This window comes from Pristis pectinata, chromosome 4, assembly GCF_009764475.1.
Source record: "Pristis pectinata isolate sPriPec2 chromosome 4, sPriPec2.1.pri, whole genome shotgun sequence".
Classification (NCBI taxonomy): Eukaryota; Metazoa; Chordata; class Chondrichthyes; order Rhinopristiformes; family Pristidae; genus Pristis; species Pristis pectinata.
Genome location: NC_067408.1, coordinates 95,476,692 through 95,489,445, shown reverse-complemented (window position 1 = coordinate 95,489,445; position 12,754 = coordinate 95,476,692). Strand labels below are relative to the sequence as shown.

The following is a 12,754-nucleotide window of genomic DNA, read 5'->3' as shown; positions in this document are numbered from 1 at the left end:
AATCATAGTTGTGTCCATCAGGTGCTTGAATCTTCCGGTGACTTGAAGGAAGGGATGGAAGTGCATCATTCAGATCAAGTACAACACTTGTGATTTAACATTTCCTTTTTAAACAATTTCTTTTTATCAAAAAGTAAAAGCCTTTGTGGGAGAAGAAACTCATGCAAGAAACTTGCATGATAAACATATATTGTTTATTAATAAATAATCATTTGGACTCTCTTCTTCTTAGAATCAGTTTGATGAACAGATAGCTTTGTTGAAGAGTGGAACTAAGCTGAGCTTGCTTCCACAAATAAAGATCCCACCACCACCTCCACATCCTGATGCAGTGGTATGTTCTTTCTTTATATAATTGCTTTTCACCACAGCATATTGACTGCTGGATTCATTTTGCTCTGAAATCATTTTCTATACGCATGTGACCATAGAAAGCATCCTATCCGAATGCATCATGGCTTGCTACGGCAAGGACTCTGCCCAAGACTGCAAGGAATTGCAGAAAGTTGTGGACAGAGCCCAAGTCCATCACGCGAACCAGCCTCCCCTCCATTGATGCCATCTACACTTCTCACTGCCTCGGGAAAGCAGCCAACATAATCAAGGACCCCTCCCACCCCAGTCATTCTTCTCCTGTCCCGTCAAGCAGAAGGTACAAAAGCTTGAGAGCACGTACCACCAGGCTCAAGGATAGCTGCAATCCCTCTTATCACACTCTTGAAATGGACCTCTCGTATGCTGAAAGATGAACTCTTGATCTCCCAATTTACCTTGTCAAGGCCCGTGCACTTTCTCTGTAACTGTAACACTACATTCTGCATTCTCATACATCACAGAAACAGACCTTCAGCCCAACTGGTCCGTGCTGTCCAAGATTCCCATCTAAGCTAGTCCCCTTCGGCCCATATTCCTTTAAACCTTTCCTATCCATGTACCTTTTAAATGTTGTTAATATATCTACCATTCTGTTTTCCTTTTAACTACCTCGATGTACTTGTGATGGAATAAGCTCTCTCAATGGCACATAAACAAGCTTTTCACTGTATCTTGGAATGTGTGACAATAATATACCAAAGTTTTAGTGAAACCTCAAGTGGTGTTTCCTTCTCATTTTTAGATGAAGCATTTTCTGGAACAACATTTACAAACAAAAGCAAATTATTGGCAGGCTGGATCTGGACAACCCAACTCTGCTAATGGAAGGTCCACAGTTGTCACGGGACAGCCAGAAGCTTCTGTATCTGGACAGGAACGGGTATGCACTAAGTACTCATGACTGGAAAAATTCAGCAAATATTCTTAAGGTGTTTGAAGCAAGTGGAGGCGTATGATCCACTGACATTTTCCTCAAAATTGTATCCTGTGATCGTTGACAATCTTCTAAATTGAGAAGTGTCTCCAAACAGTTATTTTCTTAGATATCAGCTGAATGCTTCTAATCTTGACTGATGTACATGTCATGAATACTTTGTGTGATGAAGGTCTGAGATTTACTGCAGCAAATTATCTCTAGTGTTAGTAGCACTGTCTGGAATGACAATACTATGTTTAAAGTATTTCTGAAGTAACAGGTTTTAAAAGATGGAGGGGAAACCTCACGTTCAATAATAGTCTAGTTAATTTTTATTGAGAGTTAAGATGCACATGGATTACTCTTGTTAATTTTGAGAACAACCTATGTTTGGTGCTGAGGGTGGAGATGGTTGAGAGCTTCAAGTTCATAGGTGTAAACATCACTAATAGCTTGAGCTGGTCCAACCACGTAGACACTATGACCAAGAAAGCACACCAGTGCCTCTACTTCCTCAGAAGGCTAAGGAAATTCAGCACATCCCTGTTCATCCTCACCAATTTTTATAGATGCACCATAGAAAGCATTGTAGCTGGATGCATCACAGTTTGGTGTGGCATCTGCTTTGCCCAAGACTGCAAGAAACTGCAGAGAGCTGTGGACACACTCAGTCCATCATGAAAACCAGCCTTCCCTCCATAGACTCTGTCTACACTTCCCACTATGTCAGGAAAGCAGCTGACATAATCAAAGTCTCCTCCCACCTTAGACATTCTCTCTTCTCCACCTCCACCCCAACCAGGCAGAAGACAATAAAAGCTTGAAAACATGCACCACTGTTATAAGATTATTGAATGGAGCACTTGTACAATAAAGATGAACTCGATGTCACCATCTACCTCATCAATGGCCCTTACACTTTATTGTCAACCTGCAATGCACTTTCCCTATAACGGTTACACTATATTCTACATCTTGCTATTGTTTTTCCCTTTGTACTACCTCGACGTACTTGTGTTTTGAAATGATCGGTATGGATGGCATGCAAAACAAAGTTTTTCACTATATCTCTGTACAGGTGGCAATACTAAATTAATTACCAATTACATCAATCCTTAGATTCAAGGGTCTACCCCAGCATCCAAGCAAGTTGCAGCCTGGCACACTGGAGAAGTAGTAAGGGGAATGGCAACAGCAGGAGGAATCCGGGGGAAGAACAGCTTTGAAAGAATTATGGAGAAGCTCTCAACATCCTACCCACAATTTACCCGGTAAATATCAGAAGCTGAACTAAACATCCAGAGAATTGCATCAGTGATAATTTCATCTAGTAAAACATTTTTCTCTGTTGCATATTTGGTTCTAGCTATTGGTATATTTCTTGTCTTGTATCTCAGAAACTTGCAAAATTAAATAATTTTGTTGTTTGTGTTTTAGAAGTTCATTAACAGATTACCTGAAAGAAGTGAGGATGTCCAATGGTGGATCCCTCTCTGGATTATCCTATGATGAAATTATAAATAAAGTAGCACGATTAGTGGAATCGAAACTGTCTGAGGTAACTCTGTGTAATTGCTGTTGTGGATGTTACAAGGGAGTAATATACAGTTTTAGTTTTGGAGGAGTTAACATTTCTCTTTATCCTTTGTCTTTCTGCATTTCAGAGGAGTAACATAGGCCAGAATAACCCCCCTCAGACATCTGTTTGGCGCTCATCTAGACAGCAGGGATTTAAGCCCTGGGAAGGAGCTACAGTCTTGGTAATCTGCTAAATACTGTGTTTATACAAGTTAGATTTTTTTCATATAAGCCTTTCTTAAAATAAGGTTTCACTTCTCGTCTTTCTACATGAAAAGAGATCAGCCGCTGAAAGTGACTCCAATCCTGTGATTTTTTTTTAGAAAGTAATGGATCAAGGTTGCAAGTATAGATTCTGACCTGTACTCATGGAGAGCGAGGTTAATCACCTCCATGAATTGTAGTATTAACATTTTTAAATTACAAAGCTTCAACAGTTCATTTGATGCCATCACTGACAGTGTATAGACTTGAGTTCTCATTCAGAGTGGCTTATCTCCCACTCTGAAATGACATGGGAGTTTGGTTTCATAGTTGGACACTCAGCATAGTTAATGTACAGATTTACCTCACCTTCCATCTGGGCAGATGAAGTATTTCTTTATATAGTAAATAATTAGAAAGGGAAATGGAAGTTTGGCCTTTATTGCAAAGGGAACAGAATGTAAGAATTGCTACAAGTGTACAGGGAACTGTTAAGACCATGCCTGGAACATTATGTACATCTATTTATGGAGGAATATCCCTGTACTGGTGAGAGTTTGGAGAAGATTAATTTGTTTGGTTTCTGGGTGATGGGATTGTCTGAGGAAAAGTTAAACTAGTCATTGAAGTTTAGAAGAAAAAAAAATAATCTCACTGAAATGTAAGATTTTGAGGAAGATTGACAGGGTAGATACTGAAAGGGTGTGTCCTGTCATGGGAGAATCATACACCCATTTAAATCAAATTGAGGAAGAATTTTTTGGCCTACAGAGGAGTCGAGGCTTATAAGGAGCTGGCAGGAAACTGGCGCTATGCCCAAGGGCAAGGTTTGATCAGCCATTGAAAAACAGATGCTGGAAATATGAAGTGAAAACTGCTAGAAACATTCAGCAAGTCAGGCAGCACCTGTGAAGAGAGAGAGTTAATGTTTCAGATTGATCACCGTTTATCAGAACAGAAATGATAACTTTGTTTCTCTCTCCACAGATATTGCCTGACTTGCTGAACTTTTCCAACATTTTTCTGTTTTTATTTCAGATGAGTCATGAGCTTTTTGAATTGGCTTGTTGAGCCTGCTCCTACTTCCGTAGAATTTAGGTGGCAGAAGACAGGAAAGGAAGAGGATAAATCAGCAATTATAACCAAGTAGAGTCAGCTGATGATGCAGTTATTGAGAACTGGAAGAAATCGGTCATTTAGATATTATGCACTACCTAACTAAAGGGAGATCACTAATAAAGCTGTCATTCTGTTAAGAATATCATACAAGTAAAAATATTTTGGTTTGTAATCCTTGCCAAGTCTCAAGAAGAAAGCTGACTGCACAAGGCTCCAGCTTGGGAAATAGCTTTTCACTATTATTCTTTTCAATCCGAACTTGAAAGAGCAATGTTTAGAACAGGACTAATACGTAACCAAAATTCATTTATTGCATCTGACCATAGGGCATAATGATTTAAGTATGTTATCAATTTCCCAAAAGCTTGAGCAAATTACAAACTGCTGGAGGAACTCAGTGGGTTAGGTAGCATCTGTGGAGGGAAATGGACAGTCAACATTACTGTCTCTTCACAGACGCTGCTGAGTTCCTCCAGCGTCTGCAGTCTCCCAAAAGCTTGAGTCATTCATATCTACCAAATGCAATCTTCTGCATTTCTACATTAACATAGCAATTCATTGAATAAACAAATGTATACAACAGTGTTATCAAACAACCACTTGAGCTTATAATTTTTAATACTGAACTGCTAGGCTGCTACAATATAATTAACAAGTCCTATTTATTGGGAATAAAGAGCTTGTTGTAATTCAATAATCCTTGTTTTCTAGCGTGAAGAAGATCCTTGTGTGATCTGTCATGAAGAACTTTCTGCAGAATCCATGCTTATTTTACCATGTGCTCACAAGTTCCACTCCCAGGTATTTGTTAATAAAAGTAAATTTCTTTACATAGTTTTCATTTGCTGCAGTAGGACAAAAACTGAGGCAATACATTCAAAGCAAGTATCTTTTAACAAGAATGTATCCCTGGCAGAAGAAATCCATACAGCAGTAAACTGTGCATTCCCAACAGTGTTGCTGAATATACAATAAGAAAATAAAAATCTAGTTTACTGATTTGTCTGAAATGTTGACTCCCACAGATGTGGCCTTAACTTCTGAGTATTTCCAGTGCTTTCCGTGTTCAGTAAATTGTGCCAAGCTGAAACTAATTAATTTCACCTGAAATGACAATTTCTGGAAATTATTATCTGTAAGACCATGGGAAGTATGACCAGCTGTAAGGGGCCATGTCTTGTCTTCACCATTCATAAAATAATTTTTGCCTCATCCACACATTATTTATCTTCTATTAATCTGTTGATCTCAGTCTTGAATATTTGTTGCTTTGCTTTTTTTGTTTACAAACTTCAAATGCATCATCCTGAATCAACTTTCATCCATTTCTAGTAAAGCAACTCAACCCAAACTACTGGGTTCTGGCCAGGCAAGTCCTGAACATATAGGTGCTCAATCTTACTGAATACATGGAGAATGGCAGTGAGAAATGCCCAACAAGTGTTGTTGTTTTTATCCACCTCAGTAACATATCCTAATCAATGACTGTTGGTATCATATGGAGTAAGAATGTAATAAATAGCAGGAATGGGCAATTTAACCTTGATGAATGGCAGATTAGTCAGTTTGGCCCTTCAAGATCTGCTACCCTGGCACCACTTCAATATCCTTTGATTCTCTTACAATCTAGAAATCTATCAATCCCTGGTTTGAATGAATTCAATGACTAAGCTTCCACATCCTTCCAGGGTAGACAATTTCAAAGATTGGCCACTCGCCCTGTGGGGAAAAGATGTCTCATCAGTTCTAAATGGCCTTCTCCTTATTCTGAGACTTGTGACCTTCGTCCTTGGCTCTTCAGACTGAGAAAACCACTTCCCCGGATCCAGCTTGCTGAGCTCTATAAGAATTTTAAGTTACCATACAATCTCCTCTCATTCTTCTAAAGACAAGAGAATACAGGCTTAATCTACTCAGTTTCTCCTCGTGGCAAACCTGCCATCCCTGGGGCCAATCTGGTGAGTTCCCTTGAAGGCTCTTTGCAACTCCCTGTGTATTCACAATCCCACCTAGTTTTGTATCATCTTTTATACACCTCTAAAATATAACATTTCCTTCTCCCTAGCCAATCATTGATATGACCAGATGCCATTAGTTGGTCCGAACATTTATTTTCAAAAAAATGCTGTTTCTATCATTATACTTAGAGAAGATCATAGAGACACAGAAGCAGGCCTCGGCCCACCGTCCATGCCAACCATCAATCACCTATTTATACATTAACCCCAGTTATTATTCTCCACACACCCCCAGATTCTCTGTGACTGTACATTTTCACCAGGTGGTGTGGTTTCCTCCCACAGACCAAAGATGTACTCACTATAAATTGCCCATATTGGCCACATCTTTGGGATGTGGGAGGAAACTGGAGCACCTGGTGGAAACCCATGCAGTTGAGGGAGAACGTGCAAACTCTGCACAGACAGGATCAGAGGTCAGCATTGAACCTGGGTCTCTTGCACCGCAAGGTAATGGCAACACTAACTGCACCAGTGTGCTAGCCCACTAGCCCAAATGTTGTTGGCATTTGCAAGGAAATGTATTAGCGTCTCTTCTCATTTACACAGGGCCAACCAACCCACTTATAGTTTTATCAATACTAATGATCTGGCAATGGCAAAGAAAAGGGACTTTGAGCACATTATAACAGCTCCAGCAGCCAGGCTGATTTATATGCTGCCAATCAACTTAAACCAAAACCAAACAGATTACAAGTCAGTCTTTTCCATCTGCATAATTGTGATGCAAATTAAATCAAAAAACTAAACAGCAACTAAATGGCACTCACTTCACTGGCTGCACAAAGCCAGTTTTCCCCAGAGTAATCCTGGACTGCACGCACTCTTAAAGAGGCACATTGAGAAGATTAACAAAAAAAAGTCAGTGCTTGAAACAACAATGCTGGGAAGTTTACAAATTCAAAGCTATAGGCAGAGCCATCTAACATCAGAACCTCTGTGCTCGCTCTGGGTATCCTGTGAGATGAGAATGCTCTGCCCAGACTGAAAAGACAATCAGGTGCTGAAACACTTGTACACCCTTGCTGGAATAGCACCAGAGAGTGGCTGCCCACCAAGGAGAAAGAAACAGCATAGTCAGCACTCTCTTCATAGTCACATCATTCAAAAATACTTGAGGTTGCACAAGAGCTTTCTCATGACGATTAACAGCACTCTCACTGTGGCCATCCAGCAGGAGTTAGAGCAGACTAGTCTTGAAGAAGACAGTGGGGTCAAAATAAGCATTAGGTCAACTGAGCAGCCTCCTTACAGTCTGCCCACTGCGAGAATGATCCAAGGTTTGGGATCTTAAGGATCTTGATAAGGCCAATTCACAAGTTTTTCCTTGCCTGTCCATGGAAATATTGCAGACTTTAGTAATAGTCTTGAATATATCAGAGCATCCACAGCTTCCAGGGCTAGAATATAGTAAGGATTCCCAGTCCCCCCCGAGTGAAAATAATCCCCTTCATCTCTGTCCTATTGAGAGATTACATCTCCTAATCTTAAACTCCAGCCAAGGGAAATGGCTTCATAACGTCTGTGAGATGATCTCTCCTTCTAAGCTCCAGAGAACATCAGCCTATTCTACACAGCATCTTCCTTTAGGAAAATCGCTAGGGGATTGGTGTTGGTTTCCCTCTTAAACAACTTCCTTAGACAAGGAGAACAAGTGCGTGCACAGTGCTTCAAGTGTGACCTCAGCAAACCTACGTAACATAAGAGTATTATCAGCAACAAAGTCTTTTCTAATTCCTGTGCATGAAAGCTGGACTTTTATCCTGATAGCTTGCGTCACTCCACACTGACCTTCTATGATTCTTACAGAAATTACATGCATTTCTGGAAATCCTTTCTACAAGCAGTTCACAAACGCCTTGCAGTCTCTCTGGTCTTGCACCCCCTTTGATTGATTCAATGATCACTATTCTCAGAATGTTCCTTGCATTGTGATATTGAAGCATTTCCCTTTTCATGACCCAGGATTATACCCAGCAATATCTCTATCCTTGTAGACAAGAAACATACTAATCAAGTAAGTTCTCCCGTACACAATAAAGAATTCATAATGGCAGACATGGTTAACAGAACCCTTTTCATTCCTAATCCATGTTCATACACCTCTCAAAGTAATTTTAGTCACAGACTTAAAGCAATGATTAAAGCAAATTGATTGATAATCTATTTTTTCCCCTCCATATAGTGCATTGAACCATGGCTGAATGAACAGAGAACCTGTCCTACTTGCAGACTTCATGTTGTGCTACCACAAGAATTCCCAGACCTTCCCAGTCGGAAAATTCCTCCATTGTGAGGGTGTTGACACACACATTGTGAACCCCCAGATGTGTTGAGAAGAAATCGAAAAGATAAAATGCAAAACTGAGCTTTTAATCACAAGGGAGCAAGAATATCGGGGGGGGGGGGGGGGGGTAGAAGAAATAGTGTTATGGTGTTATGCCTTAATTGCATGGAACCTTGTTCAGTTCTGATAAATGAGGAAAATTCTATTGACCTTGTAGGTCAATTGCTGCAGCTAAGGATCTCCCAAATGATACTTCAATTAAAAGTATTAAACATAAGGCCAGGTTGAAAATTGAGGTGTGATCTTATTGGACTATGATTTAAATGACAAGAAAATAGGAAAACTGACAAAGATTAGAAAGTGTACATTAAAAGGATATCTTTTTTCTCAAATGAGGAATTAAGAACAAAGGATGACAACCTTAAAGTTAGAGCTAAGGAATTAAAGAAAAATAACAAGAAACATTTTCAGACGAGGTATTAGAAATCTGAAACTCCTCCCCCACCCCCCCAGAAAAAGGCTGCAGAGTAGCTGCTGGAACATTTGAAAAACTTTCAAGACTAAAATCAATGGCTTTTAGTTGGGTAAACTTACAAAACCTAAGTAGCAATGGTGAGCAACTGAGATTGTGAAGGAATGGAGCATGGTGTACAGATCAACAATGATCATTTTGAACGGGCATGTGGAACTGAATAGACCACTTGTATTGAAAACAACAGCTTTAAGAAACACAAATACAACTTCTTAAGTACCCTTTTAACATAGCACCAGTCTACCATTCTATAAACTGATGTCCCATTTCCACCCCCCCCCCCCAATTTTCTGAAGAAAATCAGTTTGTTATTGTTATTATCCATTATTAATGTTTTAAAGGATTGCTTCAACTCTTCCAAACCCAAACACTCAACTCAGGCCCTGCTTTCCTTCTCTGACAACCCTAATTGCAGTGCACGGCAAGTAATGGGTTTGCCTTCAACAGGGACCAGTACTGCAATAAAATGCATTTTAATTGACCTTGCACATCATTTGCCTTGGGGTGGAAATATTTATCATTATAGCATGTTAAAATATCTGAAATACGAGGTAGAGTGGACAGAATGATTTTTATTTAACAAGCGGGAAAGGATAAGAGGAAAAGTATCTTTGTTGACTTAAAATAATTGTTAATCAATAACATACCTAACTGCAGTATTGCCTCATTTCTAATAATAGGTCTAATTACATAGACAAATTGGTATCTAAAATGGAATATGAGAAAAATAACTGCTTATGTTAATAAAAATGTTCATAGAATCATGTAACACATTTGGGGTGTGTTACAAGTCCAGGTTGCTACTTGATGAGTGTCCCTTTAAGAAGCCTGAATGGTGTGTGTGTGTGGCTTTATCTGACTGACTACTGCGAGTGAAAATAAAACGACTATAACTGGAATGTGCTGGCAATTGCACAGACAGACAGACAAAGGGGGAGAGGGGAGAGAGAGAGAGACGGTAACACTGACTGCTAGTCTCTGTATCTACGAGTGAAGCACAATAGTTGTGACTGTCACTATACAATCCATGTATGGATTTTTGGAGCAATCTGTAGGGTCCACTATGTCGTTAACCTGTACTGGAAAGCAGGTATATCTGTGGGCGGCCACATCTCAAGTGCCCTCGGTGTGGCAGATCTTCAGAACAAAGCAGTGGAGCTCTTCGGTGATTGAGGCATCGCATTGTTCTATTGTGGAACTTGTGGATTTCGTAAATTCCTTCTCTCTACATTCTACTATGGTTTTCAGAAGCCTTTGCTCATCATTCTACTTTGACTTGCTGAACTGAACTTTGAGAACTATTCCTAGACGGGGTTTGGGAACTTGCCACACACACACACACACACACACACACACACACACTCACTCTTCGGGTTTATTTTGGGGTCAATGGGGATATCTAACATTTTTATTTCTCTTATAATTACAAGTAGTTATTAATAAATAGATTCTAACATTTAAACATGGCTCGTTGTGTTTCTGGTACGCAACAGGTGAAATTTAGTTTTTGGTTTCTCTGCATTACATGTTGCCGTGAATCTTTACCAGCTGCTTACTATGGGCTGCAAATGAGGATGAGATTTCTTTGTTATCCAAATCAAATTTGCAGAATGTTGGACAACAGTCTTAGGCCCATTATAACTGTGAGAAACACACTGCACTTCAGTGCATAACATCTACAACTGGCAACTTCTATGTGAAATCAGCTATGACATGGCTCAGTATACAATTAGACACGCGCTTGAAACTCAAAACAGTTGGAACATATTCTATGGCCTGTACAATCAGTTTTCTGTAAATTGACCACATTTTCAGAATGCTTTGTGAGACCAAGGTTTTAAACTGAATTATGAAGGTAATCACTGTTTTACTACAGCAATTTTGTCATGGATAAGAAATGAGACGTGGCGAGCTATTACAAAGGACAGAGCAACCTCACAGCTCTTTGCTGTGAGGTTGCTCCAGTGAACAAAAGGAGTTGCAAACCACTGAGGACGAATTGTCCATAAGCAGAACTTTAAAGGTAATGCTTCCTCACCAACAAACCCATTAATAGGAAACTGCTCAGCAACGTCTTTTTACCATGCACAACACATAAAAGCCCAAAGGACATAAAATTGCCAATCTGCTGGCACACTTACTGGAACACCAACTACATTAAATGTTCCTACACATTGGTCAGTCATGTTTAATAAAATTCTGATCAATTGGATGAGCTGGTCTTTTTCTTCTGAGATTACCACCCTCCTGCTGTCCTTGGAGCCTCCAAGAATTATGCATTCCTGCACAAATAACAAGGGCTTTTAAAATGGTGTGTTTTGAATATTTATTAGCAAGGAAAAGATTAGAGATAAGAGGAAACACCATTTGACATCAAGAATTAGCCAGTTAGGTAATGAAGTATATTCCATTTCCGATTGGGTGGGGAAAGTGAGGCACCACGACTGTGGACAGTGTACATTGCTGGGGAGGACTCAATTCACCACCTCCCCTTCTTCAACTATTCAATGTAAGACAGAGTAGTGCCTTCCGTTTACACACTCCTACCTTCGGTGTTCCCATAATGATTAATTATTGGCCATTCCTATTTCACATCCACATACCGTTCCTTAGTGAGTTCATCTTAAATAAAAACATCAGTTTTCACAAGATCGTTGCCAAGGCCCAGTTCTACCTCATCACCACTTTCTTAACCCCTCCACAGGTATCAGATATCAAACAAGCATTTTCCTGTGACTAAACATGGGATGGCCAATGTGCTGCTTTTAGTCCTTGTCACAAAATCTGTTCCTAGCCACCAAGCCTGTTACTGTGCCCAGCAGCCAGCCACTCAAGGTATAAACATGAAGTGTGCAGCATGTGTATTTGACCCCGAAATGAGGTACTGATCCCACATCAACTGCCGATTTCGACCTCTGCTCAACTGCCTCAGCTCATCTGCTGCTGGGACACTGACCAATACCTCTGCCTTTGTGACTTTGCTATACCAAAGCCATCATGGTCACCTTCCTTTCTCGTATCATTCATAATTGTGAGGTCATCCAGAATTTCACACCACATCTGACGCAATCATTGTCCCTGCTCGTTGCTTAAGCTGGTGCTAACCTAGGTCAATTTCAGGATTTTAAAGTGCTCATCCTTGTTTTCAAATCCCCCATGGCCCAGCTCCCTAACCTCAGAGTTTAAAACTCTCCACTTTTTCTCATTTCTTGATCATTCCCAAATTTAACTGAAAGCAATATCTTTGAGCTGCCTAGGTCTTAAGTTCTGGAATTCTCCCCCTAAACCTCTGTTTCTCGCTTTTTGAGATATTCCTTAATCTTTGGCCAGGCTAATGTGACCAGGTGTCAAATTTTGTTCACTAATGCCCTCGTGAAGTTTGATTAGGAAATAGGAAATAGGACCAGGAGCAGCCTATTCGGCTTTTTGAACACGCTCTACCATTCAATACAATCATGGCTAATCCTCTCAATACCATATTCCCACTCTCTCACCATACCTCTTGAAGCCTTTTGTGCCAAGAAGTCTACCACCTCCTTAAATATATTCAGTAACTTATCTTTGACCACTTTCTCTGCTAGAGAATTCTACAGGTTCACAAGAGTGAAGGAGTTTAACCTCTCTGTCCTAAATGTCTCACCATAACTGAGACTGTGATCCCTGTTTCTAGATCCATCCCCAGCTAGGGGAAGCATCCTCCCTGTATCCAGTCTGTCTGTGACAGA

The 12,754-nt window shown here is 40.1% G+C and overlaps 1 protein-coding gene across 4 annotated transcripts in view; it reads left to right on the top strand.

The window, feature by feature from the left end:
* Positions 1-11,076, top strand: part of LOC127569058 (E3 ubiquitin-protein ligase DZIP3-like) — a 91,168-nt gene extending 80,092 nt beyond the window's left edge. For all 4 annotated transcript variants that reach the window (XM_052013348.1, XM_052013346.1, XM_052013347.1 and 1 more), the window contains 7 exons: positions 233-334; positions 1,118-1,255; positions 2,411-2,562; positions 2,729-2,849; positions 2,956-3,051; positions 4,904-4,993; positions 8,396-11,076. In XM_052013348.1, the coding sequence (XP_051869308.1) occupies positions 233-334; positions 1,118-1,255; positions 2,411-2,562; positions 2,729-2,849; positions 2,956-3,051; positions 4,904-4,993; positions 8,396-8,506 (810 nt within the window). In that variant the 3' untranslated portion in view covers positions 8,507-11,076. The remainder of the gene's footprint in view (positions 1-232; positions 335-1,117; positions 1,256-2,410; positions 2,563-2,728; positions 2,850-2,955; positions 3,052-4,903; positions 4,994-8,395) is intronic.
* The last annotated feature ends 1,678 nt before the right edge of the window (positions 11,077-12,754 follow it).